Here is a 13,047-nt window from a genome sequence, read left to right as displayed (position 1 = left end):
TCAAACCACTGTGGTGGTGACAGTATATTACTCTTAAAACATGCTTTAACTGTAGCGAATGGAATAACATTTCACCTTTTCATTTTTATACTTAAGAGTTAAGTGCTATAAGGGACACTAAATTCACATACATATTTTTTACTTTGTCTTCAGGTGGAAGACACTGAGTTTACATATCCCATCCAGGGGGTCCCTAGCAAATTGATGCATTGTTAAACTTCAGAATTATTTAATTGGCAATAAATTAACAGAGAATGTAAAGGAATGACTGTTTTGATCATCGTTTCACTGTTATCTCTATACCTGCAATACAGACAGTCATGGAATTCTGGACACACAAAAATCTGATTTGGGTTCAAGAGAAAACATCTAATCAATTGGGGGTCAACTGTTATGTTTAAACTGTTGTTTATTATTTTAATTTTCCATTTCTCCCCTATGGGCGTGCTCTGTACTTAGGGGGCGTGTTGTGTACTTAGGGGGCGTGTTGTGTACTGGCTCCGGCGGAGCTGGACCCTTCTCTCCTTTTACTACAAACAGCATTTCCCACAATGCACTTTGAGATGTTGCCAAGTGCTGGGAGATGCAGTCACATTGTGTATTATAATTATATTATTAATTAACAATAAAGAATGCGTATATTCATTGTTTTATTATATTTTCCGTTTTAATTATCGTATGTGAGAATTCAGTGGTGTGTCTATTATTATAAATTCGAGGTGGAAGAAGGGCAACGCTGAGACTATTAGAACTACAAAGACCACAATGCACTGGTCTAGTCGGTCCACCACTCACATCCGCTTGACTCGCGTTATCTGTGTTGGGGAAAGGGACTTTGTGAAACTGCAGCGATGTCAGTCCAGGTTGTGGCAGCGAAAATGGCCGAGGTCGAGCTCAAAGACGTGCCCGGTAAAGACTTACCAGCTGAATCCCCGGTGACACCGACCGCGGAGGGCAAACACCTCGTCAAAAACGACCCGCATGAGGCCGGTTCCTCTGCCGCTGCGTCCCCTACAGCGGAGCCCTCCGTGAAAGCGCAGGAGCCGAGCCCGGGCTTGCTCACCCCGAACCCCGTGAAGATGCCGCAGGCGTCGGCTATGAAGCGGCCGGACCCGCAGCAGAACGGCGGGGAGGCTTTTGTCAACCGTGACGGTACCGTTGCCGAAGCACCGCGGATGAAGAAGGTGAGGGGGACAACTATTTTCTGCTTAGTGCTTTTACCCCCACATGTCATGGATCACCAATAACGTTACTACCACCACACACTGCAATGGAAGCTCGTTGGGAAAGCTGGCATTGTGTGACGATGCTAACAGGCTAGCTGGTCCTAAAGCTGATTCAGCTGTGTAAGTTAAACACCGTGTTAATAACGGTTCTCAGTGTACCTAACGTTGATGCTATAAGTATAAGGGATGTGATGGAGCGTAAACACACATAAAACTCCGTTTGCCAACCCTTTTTGGGCTGACATAAACCTTCAGGACAGGAGAACACGAACCCATTGTGGTCCTCATAGTAAGAAGTGTCAAACGTGACGATTGATTGAGTCTTTTAAGGCAAAACGCTTGAATTGAAGCTTCTCCGGAAGTAACGTTGTAAACTGTTTTCATCATGTTTGTGATTGTTTGCTTCATGATTATCGCTGACTCCTAAATTGAATTTTAATTCAATTCAATTCAACTTTATTCCAGACATTTAGGAAGGTCCATAGAAGAAACATGGCACATTACAATACAATACAAAACATAGACAAATTTTAAAAGCAACAATCCTTGATATCAAGATTACATTGTATGTCGCCACATGATTGAGTTGAACCTGGTGTTACTTTTGACAGGATTAATTCTACACTAAAACATGAAATTATGTCAAATTAAGCACAACGTGAGCAGTCTCTTGTACTAAAATGTTGAAAGCTTACTACCTGACTTAACTGTTCACCTCAATTGGAGTGAAATAGATTATCTCAGTGCCTTTTACAAGTGCATTGTGTGTTGGGGTCACTTTGACCAGAGTAGCAGGGCTGTCAGCATCCGAGAAAATTGCAATTGTGTATATTAGGTTATCTCAGTTTTGACTTGGCAAACATTCATATGGTAAAGGGAAGCATTAGAATTGCTAGTGTGTGTACATGTGTCAGAATGGGTGGGGTACACCTTACTGCATGCATGGGCTACTGGGCTAGGCAGGTCAAATGACCTTTGCTCATCGTTTGATCTCAGTGTAGTATATTTAGATCATTTTTATTTTACTGTGCTTAAAATACACTCTACAAAATTGTGATAAACCTTGTTTGACTGATACAGGTGTGACCCAAGGTGTGATCTACCCTCAGACATAACAGTCTGTAATCTGTGACCTTTTGACATTGTTGTCACCTAGTTTTCCCATGCCTGATTTAGCCCGTCTCCGACCAGGACAGGTACTTAAGTAAAGTGAGTTGCTATCCTTATGGCTTACCTCAGAGGCTTCACACTTATTTTAGCCTGGCCAGCAAAGACCCAAAACTGCTTGGCTGTGCCCAAACTGCATCTTATCTTTGCGACACCTCGGAAAGTCCTGATCAGGACAGAGGTGGATAATAAGGACAAGGTTCAAGGAAAGAACTACGTTTGATAAGGGATCCTTTGATTAGGCTGTCGGCACTAGGCTTTGAATTTTAGTTATTATAAACAATTGGATTGAGTGATTTATACTATAGCCTGTGATTATTACTGTAGTAGTATAGTTTGTCAATGGTCAGGAATTAATTTGAGATGTGTGTGGTGTGTGATTCACCCTATCGTGATTCATTGACTTCCCCAAGGCACATTTCCTTAGCACTACATTTGAAGTGTGTGTGTGTGTGTGTGTGTGTGTGTGTGTGTGTGTGTGTGTGTGTGTGTGTGTGTCTGTGTGTCTGTGTGTCTGTGTGTCTGTGTGTCTGTGTCTGTGTGTCTCTTTTTTCACCCCGCCTGTAGTAGTAATGCAAAATACTGGTTTGGTGTGTTTTCACTATGGAGCATTGGGATGGAAAACCAATGGGTTTAGCCCACAGAAAGTGTTGGACACAGCTTCAAATCTGATTACCCACCCCGGAAAATGGATGACTTTTAACACCAATGAACCAATTGTCACCCTTAAAGAAAGGCAAAATAGTGACAGAACCAGCTCGGTGGGACGCCCTCATCATCCACACCCACAGACAATCCTGTCCCGTTAGACAATCGGGCCCCTGAGGGGAACCCTCAGACCTCTCCATCCAGCTGGGTCCATCGTGGCAGAGCTGCATAAGACTGTGTGAGGATGAGGATGGACGGCGGCCCAGCAGCAGCACAGAGCAGTTGGCTCTCCGTGCCTCTGATGGTCACAGCTAGCAGGCGTATGGAAGTCAGCCAGCTGTCAGGACCGCCGGCTGCATGGGACCAACCGCATCACAGGAGCAGCACAGCAGACCCAAACTTGCCCGATGGCATCCCCATCCCCCACATCTGGATCATTGAGGAGACCAGGTTCACATACAGGACCACGGTACATGCTGTATAATATATCCATTTCGGCATAAAAGAGATCAATATCTTCTAATCTAAAATATAGAGGGAGGAAGTAGTCGATAAACATGTAAATGTTTTGTCAACAACAAGTTTAAGTTACAGACTGTGTCTCTTTAAGTCGTGTCAAAGTTTTACTTAATCACTTTCTCGATGTCACTTTTGTGAGGCTATCCACGATCTGAGCTGGCTCCCTGTGTACTCGAATAGAATGCAAATGTTCTATTTGAATGGGACCCATTTTCTTCACTCATGTTTATTTCAAATCGTGACTATGAGATCATGATATGATGATTTCATTGGCGCATTTTTATGACAATGATATATTGAATGTTACTCTATGATGTTAACCTGGTTAACCAAAGCTTGTGAAGTCCATTTTGATTTGATTTACAAGGGATAATTTCAAAGTAACAGAAACTGCCCTATCATAATCAAATAGGGGTCATCTGCATTTTAAGGGTAAACGAAACGTTTCTTTTTCCTATATAGCAGAGAAACTGGTAAGTCTGAATAATGGATAACATCACACAATAAAACCCTAGCTCTGCATTGAAATCCATCCATTACACTAATTTGAATACTCTGTGTTGTCTTTGCATTTGCCTGATCAACCAGTTTCACGTATATCCAGTGGGACTGAAGCCTATTTATAGAACACAATGCACTGTGGGTCGTACGGCATGTTGCATTATGTATATAAGGCCTTCTGCATCTGCTCAATTCTGCTTGCCCCGTGCAGTGATGATGATGATGCTGTGACTATGCAGGCAGGCAGGAGGCACCGATGACTGGCTGGCTGGCTAGCTGACTGACTGGCTGACTGACTGGCTATCTTTAATCCATGCCTTTATCATGTCACCACATGAGGAGATTAAAGACCAGCTCTCCACTGTAGGTGGACCCAGATGTAATCTTTTTGACTGGGTGATGATGAGTTTTGATGTAACCTCATGGGGCTTGGCACGGAAAGCCCCAGCCTCTAGGAAGTTCAGGGTGATTCCTCCAACGGAGAGAGTGGGATTAGTGAAGGGCCCTGCAGGCCTAGTTAGTCCGGCGCATAGCCACTGTTTGTGGCTGAGTGAGTGGGCGTGCTCAGGCTGTGTGGCGAGACTCGTTTTCGTGTCAGACTGGGGCACTGAGTGGCCACCTGCCTTGGTGGCTGTGCTGACGACCACGGCTTCTTTCAAGTGGATAATTTAGCTCCAGACACGCTCTGACAGCTGTTACGAAACTCTTCTCCCAACCCATCATGTTGCTAAACAATTGTTCTCCATTGACCTTTGATATTTGGCAATGATTAAACCTGCTAACAGGTTTGAGGAAAACATACTAGTGACATTTTGGTGAAGCTCCACAGAATGGGGTGTTAGGGAGGGCGATCACCCCTCCCTGATGTAGGCTACTGTTATGTCACTCACTAAGCTGGTATTCCTTGTAGTGTTTGCTGGTTTACAGGCTTACAGTGGCTGCCTGTCTTGGGCATAGCTGTGTATGGAAAAAGAGGTTATTTGGAGTTTAGGAGAAAGATTGAGTCAACACTGTTCTCATTTCTAGGTCGTCAAATACTATAATATAATATAAAAGTACGTAAATAAGGCCTGATGCCTTATTTACGTACTTTTCTACGTATACATAGTTACTGTTGTGATTATAGCTGCAACGATTAATCGATTAGTCCATCGACAGAGAAATTAATCGACAACTATTTTGATAATCGATTAATCGCTTGAGTAATTTTGCAAGAAAAAGAGTGAAAATGATCTGATTCTGATTCTGGTTTCTTTACTCTATATCTTTGGGTTGTGGCCTGTTGGTCAGGACAAAAAAAGACATTTGAGGATGTCATCTTGGGCTTTGGGAAACACTGATCGACATTTCTCACCATTTTCTAACATTTTATAGACCAAACAATGAATCAATTAATCGAGAAAATAATCGACAGATTAATCGATAATAAAAATAATCATTAGTTGCAGCGCTAGTTGTGATTATGCACCTACGGTAGTAACTTGCACTGACCTGTAATGGAGCCCCCTAGCTTAAAAATTTCACACGTGTACTGTGGAGTGACAATAAATATCTTGACTCTTGAATCTGACACTAAAGATAGTAATTCAACATGGTTCTCATTTTCCCAGGTTTTGGGTTGGTGCAGTGGACCGACCACCAACCTAAAGCGTCAGTATTTGACGACCTTGGAAGATGAGACCCGTTTTGTTGACTCAATCTTTCTCCAAAATCACATATAGCTCCTTTAAAGGCTAACTGTACTGTAGACTTCCAGCTACAAACCATATGTTCAGTGTTCTTCTTAAACTGTCTTTGGTCATGACTAGGGATGGGGCCGATCCGATCCAATATCGGGATCGGGTGCCGATATGGCACTAATTCACGGATCGGATCGGATCGGAATTGAAAAAAAAAAAAAAAAATTTTTTTTTTTTTTTTTTGCAATTCCAGCGCACAGCTGGCCGTAATTTGTATAATAATGTATAATAGTATCCTTCTTTGCCTTGTATATTTTCTTAATTTTGTCTGCTTTTTGCAAGGTATATTTAAAAAAAAAAACTTTAATTGGCTAAATCTTTGCCTATACTGTATATTCAAGAAAAATATTGATATCGGCATAATATCGGTATCGGCAGATATCCAAATTCAGGTATCGGAATCTGATCGGAAGTGAAAAAAGTGGATCGTGCATCCCTAGTCATGACGATGGTACTGCTAGGCTAAGGCAGTTTCTCCACTAACAGTACATGGCACACCAAGTATGACCACTTTTAATTTGGGTTGCTACACACTTTCTTTGGGTGTATTCTGGGGTCAAGCATCCAAGCAAACTGTTTTTTTATGGAGACATTTTGTATAATTTTCTCACTTCCTTCATTTCTTTTTGCCAAAGTATAATCCATAAGTACAGTATATGTATGGGAATTTGTGCTTTACTCTAAAAACCAGTATATTCTGGACTGGCACCATCTCCAATCAACAACTACTTGCCTGCACCAATCAGGAAACCATCGACACCATCATCATGAGAAGACGGTGGAGATGGATTGGACATCATGTGAAAAGAACAGGATGACTAGAACTGGCCTGCACTGGAAAGTGGACACCAGAGGGAAGGCGTAAGAGAGGAAGACCCAAAGAAAGCTGGCGTGGAACAGTGGAGAGAGAAGCAGACCTGGGGCACCATCCAGATGTTCGCCTAAAACAGTCAGGAGTGGAGATCCTTTGTTGCTGCCCTACATGCCAGTAGTAGGCATAAAGGGCAGTACGTCTAAACCAGAGGTTTTCAAAGTGAGAGCCGGGACTCCGCAGGGGGGCTCCAAGCAGTTTCAGGGGAGGCTCAGTGAATGGAAGTGATATAATATTGCATTAGTTATTATTACATTAGACATCAAAAGGAGTCTGTCATGATATGTCAAATAGCAATATGAGGCGATCTTGTCTCAATTATTGAGTGTCTATGGTATCGAATAACATAATTCATGATCCAATAGACATCCAGGAATTGAGCGAAGGGGGGCACCTTTTTCCAAGTGTTGTCTGGGGGGAGGCCCACAGTCTCAGACTTTGAAAACCCCTGCTCTAAACGGCTAGCGAGCTGAGCGACTACAGCGATTTGAAGTTTTGAACATGATGGGGTAGTGAAGCTATTAAGCGAACATGAGCCTATTTATTGAGCTTATTGGAGCGAAAGTTAGCAGCCGAATACTTTAGGCTTAATGTTACACTCCAGGAAGACCATGGTTGGTTTCCCGTTGTCTCATTCGTGTGACATGTTTGAGGTGGAAAGGTCGCTGTGCAGCTCTGTCGCTTGTCACCGCTGTCATCTTCATTCGTGCTCAACGAGCATTCCTCTGCTCTTGACCTTCCTTGGTTACAGAGGAGGAGCGTGCCACTCGCCTTCCTCTGCAATTCTCTTATTCATGAGTCACCTCCATAGACTGTATACACATATGGATGTAGCCACCGTGACGTCACGCAGTCAAAGAACTTTTATGGAAAGAACTGACAGCTCCATATTGCCCCATTGCAACATCAGCGCCCAGCAGCCTCCGCCATTTTTTATTTTTGGAAGCGTGACAGCGCCAAAAGAACCCAACATCATCGCTGCAATTAGATGTATCTCAAAGAACCTCGCACAGGCTCGCAGTGGTCAGCTGCGGTAGCGCGGGCCCCTATAATCAGCCTCTCTAAACAGTAACTCAACGGGAGAACACTCTAAATTTCGTGGATTCACATCTTTTCTGGGCGTACTGCAAATCTTGATTGAAGTGGTGTAGTGCAGGGATGTAAAACAACAACCATATTGTGGAAACTAAGCAAAATTTTTCGTTTTCTTTGTTTAGTTTTTTCAAGATAAATAGCTAATGCGGCTGTCGTCCACTCCGTCAGAAGTGCGTTGCCGTGGTTTTAACCTCGGGTCCTTTGCATTTACTATTTATCTTGAAAAAACTAAAAGAAAAAAAACGAAAATTTTTGCTTAGTTTCCACAATATGGTTGTTGTTTTACATCCCTGCACTACACCACTTCAATCAAGATTTACAGTACGCCCAGAAAAGATGTGAATCCACGAAATTTAGAGTGTTCTCCCGTTGAGTTACTGTTTAGAGAGGCTGATTATAGGGGCCCGCGCTACCGCAGCTGACCACTGCGAGGCGCATTCTGTTTCCAAAAATGGCCGGAGTGTCCTCTCTTTCCTTCCATGCTCTTTGACGCAGTGCAGTGGTTTGTGGACTCCCGTTGAAGCCTCGAGTTTGGCATTCTGACTGTCGCCATCTTGGACAAGAAGAGCCAGACCGGCGTCTGTGATGGGCGAGCTGCGTGATCACTAGACAGGCGACCTGTTAATCACACCTCACTCGCCATCTTCGGCTGCTCGGAGTCCTCTCTGAACTTCCCTACAGCTGTGCAACAATCTGACACTGGGGACAACTGTCGCCAAAAGACTCATTCTGAAGGAATGGAAGTCCTCCTCTTCACCTTCTTTTCAGGTGTGGCTGATGGACATGGTCTCTGTTATACAGATGGAGAGACTCAGGTTCCTGAGAGCCAAGTCGCTTAGAAGGTTCTCAACTATCTGGGACCCATTTCTGGCCTACTTTGACGAGGTTAAGACTGGTGCCTAAGCTTAGGGGTGATGGAGCCCTTGCCTAGGCTGGAAGCACCATGTTACAATGCTAAATGTCAATAATGTATCTATTTTTTTTCTTTTCCTGTGTCTGAGCCTGTTTGTCTTGTTCGTTTATTGTTCTGTAAAAAAATATATATACCGTAATTCTTCCAATAAGCCCCTGTACTCTAATTGCCGCCAGGTCTTCCATTTCCCGCCGGGTCCAAATTGATTTAGCATAATAAGCGCCTGACTCATTTTGCCGCCGGAGCGTTTTTTTAGAATAAACACGGTTTTTTGTACTGTATGTTTTTGTGTTGACTAAATTCAGTCACTTACGGTAATGACGTTGTTTTGGAGGAAGTCAGGCAGAAGTTTCTCCTCCTGTCAGACAGTTTTATATTTTAATTATACATGCTGTAACCGACATGTTTCAAGTATGCATACCGCATTGTTTAATGGTACGGATTCCTGTAGGCAACGTGCTGGAGACGCAGTGTCTAACCGAGAGCGGTGGGCAACTTACGCTAACGTAGCGTAATGTTAACTTGTGCCTTGTAAAAGTGCATTTCTCTCAGCGGAACAGCGATCATAAATGCAGTATGGATTATACCCATTATAGCCTACTGGACATGTATTGGAAACCTGGCGTCTACCTACCGTTATTTGGTAAGTCTGCTTGTTTTGTCTACTGCAGTGCTGTTTGGTTAGCTTGGTAGCTACGTTACCGTGCCTTCTACATTGCTTTGCTGGGAGAGTTTCTTTCCAATGAAACACAAACAACTGAATGTGTGAGCGGTAGACTAATGTTATTTGTTTAAAATATGGTATGGCTGTTTGGCAGAGGGAGACGAGGAGAGCAATTAACTGATACCGTAACGTTGGATGATGATGATGATGACGATGAAGATGAAGGCTATCACTCAGTTGTTTTCGTTAATTCCAGTCCATTGTACAATACTAGGCATGTTCAAAACTGCCTGTACCTACCCTCTTGTGTGTACTAAGTACTATCTCACTGGTTTAAACTGCCTGTACCTACCCTCTTGTGTGTACTAAGTACTATCTCACTGGTTTAAATAAGCAATTTTTTTGCTGAGCAGGCATTTCTGTTCAAAAAAGAATAATCACCTGGCTCAATTATGTCAAAATGACAATAACCGCCTCATTATTGCCGCCTGTCTTCCTTTTACCGCCTGTGGTCCAAGTTGATTTAGCATAATAAGCGCCCGGGCTCTTATTGGCAGTTTTACGGTATATCAAGAAAAAACAATAACACCCCAAATCATAGTATACTTTATCTTCTATTGGACCATTTACCAAATGAACAACATGCTGTATTGTAAGGCTGGGCAATTAACCAAGAATGTATCAAAACCAACATTTAGAACCTTTGAGTAACCGACTTATCTTACTCATGTAAATTAATTCATTTAATCAATGTTAATTCAGATAATACTTTCCCTAATGTGTGCGTTCATGAACTGTCCCCTTAAAAAAAATACTATGTATGAAAACACCAAACCAAAAATGGTACACAGCACAGTAGTGTACAGACCTTGTCAGAGAAATATGAGGGCAGTGTTAATAAAAAGCATAAATAAATAATCGTAAGTAATCAAGGTAAAAGTTTGAAATAATCGTGATATTGATTTGAAGTCATATCGGGTACTGTATTGAAGTTAATTTTTCCAAGACGATGGTTGCCGCTTGGTCACGATTGTGTGTGCGTGTGCGCACAGTGGTAAGTAATTACAGTTCCCCAGGGGATCCTGTCTCCTCTCATCAGAGTCAGAATGCAGCAAGCCTTAATGACATCAATGTCTCAACAGCCTTCACCCATCTCTCCATCTTCTCCGTTTACTGTCCATCCATCATCTAGCTCAGTGCTACTCAACCTTGCCCTACTCAGGAGCCAGATTGACAACAACAAAAATACTTTTGCAAGAGCCACAATCTGAAAATGTCCCTTTCCTCCCTGAAACCAGTTGGGTTCAGTTTGAGTCTCTCCACCTCTTCAGCCCTTAGCTCTCCACCTTTCGGAATGTCGGTAGAGCCTTGGGTGCTTAATTGTGTAATGACGTTATCACAAAGCAGAGACAGCTGCATTTTCCTGAACCCATGGACATGAAGAAAAAAATGCAGTTCCCAGTCCTCTTTAAATGTTCGATGTCCCTCTTCATATTTGCGTTTCTTATGTTCTTTAGCCATTGTAGGTTCATGCTAAGCTAGCTTTCCCAGTGTGATGGAGTTGGCACTTGTCTCACGTACCTGCAAACCGAGCTCGACACCTGAGATAAATTGTGTTGGTTGTTCAGACGGTTGAAGGGCTGGGGTATAATAGATTGATCTGACTTGAGAATGAAATATTGATTCATTTTGCAGACAGTTTTGTTGTTGTTACAATTACCCATAAACGAGCCGCATGCCTAGAGCCTCGGGTTGTGCATCACTGATCTAGCTATTCCTTTCCTCTTCTCTCCTCCCTTCCTCTCCATGCATCCACCCATTAACAGGCCTACACGGGCCTTTCTCCATGTTCAATCCCCCCCCACACTACTCACAAAGATAGAAACTTTAATAATATTAGTTTGACGTCCCATTCTCCCTTTATGCATTTTAACTAGGCAACATCTTGTATACTATTTATTTCCCAAAGTAATGCTTACAAATTGATCCATGTTAGCAAATGAAATGCTCTCCTCTGGATTATTCCCAGTATCAATCAGAGTATCATGCAATAGAGTCAATTGCATCTGAGCACCGTCAAAACAAAGTGCACAAAGAAAAACAAACAAGTTAGGCTTTCTTCATAAACTTAGCCAGATCAGTGAAGGGTGACCTTGGCCCTAAACATCAAGTCCGCCATATTGTTCCCCTGTGTGTTTTTATGAAGCCATCACTCAGTCGAGTCCACAACCCTTAGCCGCTTCACCACATGGGGCAGATGAAAGGGCCTTCCAAGGCAAGTGAACACACACACTTGCACATGCGCACATCCCTGGCTGTGTGTGCTGACAGGGGGAATGTGGCACCATGGTGTGAAGGTTGTGGCTGAGGGAGCGAGAGGGAAAGTTGGGATTGGATCCAACTCTGATCGTCCCTCTCAACCTTTCTCCTCTGTCTTTTTTTGGTGGATGTGCTCAGAGGGAAAAACCTCCTGATCCTGCACACTGCACAGCTCAGCTAAGGTTGTCCTAAATTAATCCAGTCACTTAACCAGTTTACACCCTCACTTTTGGAGATCAGAGGGTTTTTGGCGAAAGCTTTGCAGCCGCCACCGCCATATCTTTGCTACAGGACAAACCAAAACTACTGTAGGATTTCCACCAATCCTCTCAAATCTCCAAAGATTGTAGGTTTCATTGATTTCATTTCATTGACGAGAACTGAGGAAAATTATTCGTTGACTACCTATTTTCACTGATGAAAACTAGACGTTATTTTCACTGATGAAAACAAAGTTGTGATGACAACTATGAGGAAATCTATCTTATTTCATCAACAAATAAAAACTAGACTAAAGATGAATTGGGAAGAGATCCAATCAGAAGAGAAGAAGAAGTTAAACAGTTAAATATGTCTGTATTGCATTTAGGGATGGGTACCGTAGACCGATTCTAAATTGGTACCGGTTCCTGAGTGGTCAGTACCAGAGTATCAATAAGCATCTCGACGAACGGTATTGCTATCGGTATTTTTATTTCTTACCATCCCCTAATGATGACGAAGCTGCCAGCATCAGGAAGCAATTACCTTTGATGTTGCTTAACTGTATGTTTACACTCCTGTCCCATGATGCTACAGTACGCTTGCGACAGGAAAAAACAGACCCTAAAATATAATATGACTAAATACTTGAAAATATCAGTAGTATATTTGGAAGAGAAAACCAGCACCGAACTGCTTTACCTGAGAGAGATGCCTGCAGCCGGCTGGGAGTCAGGGGACAGACAGAAACTTTGTGCTGCAACAAACTTAGCTGTGCTTTGGTGAACCCTACTTGTTTTCTGAAAGAATATGATGTCGTCTTTGCCAACTTTGAATACAGAACAACAACAAACAGCGATGGTAACAAGCGTTACCATCCCGCAGCTTCTCATGCAATGGAAACGTTGTTTGCTGTTCCAGTAAATAGGACAAACCTTGGATACGAGCCGGTAAACAATGTTAGTTTAGTTGTGCTGTTTAATTAAACAGCTCAGTCAGACCATGGTATAATTAAGCAATATATCACGAGAGCAAGTGTGTTGTGGTGAATATATCCCGCTGATAAACTGTTATAACTGGGATAACAGTTTATCAGCGGGATATATTCCACAACACACGCTGCTCGAGTGCTATATTGCTTTTATAAAACGGTTTCCAAGTATGATAATATAATAATAATAATA

The 13,047-nt window shown here is 42.7% G+C and overlaps 1 protein-coding gene across 2 annotated transcripts in view; it reads left to right on the top strand.

Annotated features, from left to right (window-relative positions):
• Nucleotides 1–833: 833 nt before the first annotated feature.
• ahcyl2b (adenosylhomocysteinase like 2b) overlaps nucleotides 834–13,047 on the top strand; it is a gene marked incomplete at its 3' end in the record, with an annotated part of 118,940 nt that continues 106,726 nt past the window's right edge. The window contains exon 1 of one of the 2 annotated variants that reach the window (XM_083650586.1): nucleotides 834–1,184. In XM_083650586.1, the coding sequence (XP_083506712.1) occupies nucleotides 852–1,184 (333 nt within the window). In that variant the 5' untranslated portion in view covers nucleotides 834–851. The remainder of the gene's footprint in view (nucleotides 1,185–13,047) is intronic. The other variant, XM_083650585.1, reaches the window with a different exon arrangement.

Source organism: Poromitra crassiceps (assembly GCF_964638095.1).
Source record: "Poromitra crassiceps genome assembly, chromosome: 2".
Lineage (NCBI taxonomy): Eukaryota > Metazoa > Chordata > Actinopteri > Beryciformes > Melamphaidae > Poromitra > Poromitra crassiceps.
This window is presented reverse-complemented; position numbering and strand designations above follow the sequence as displayed.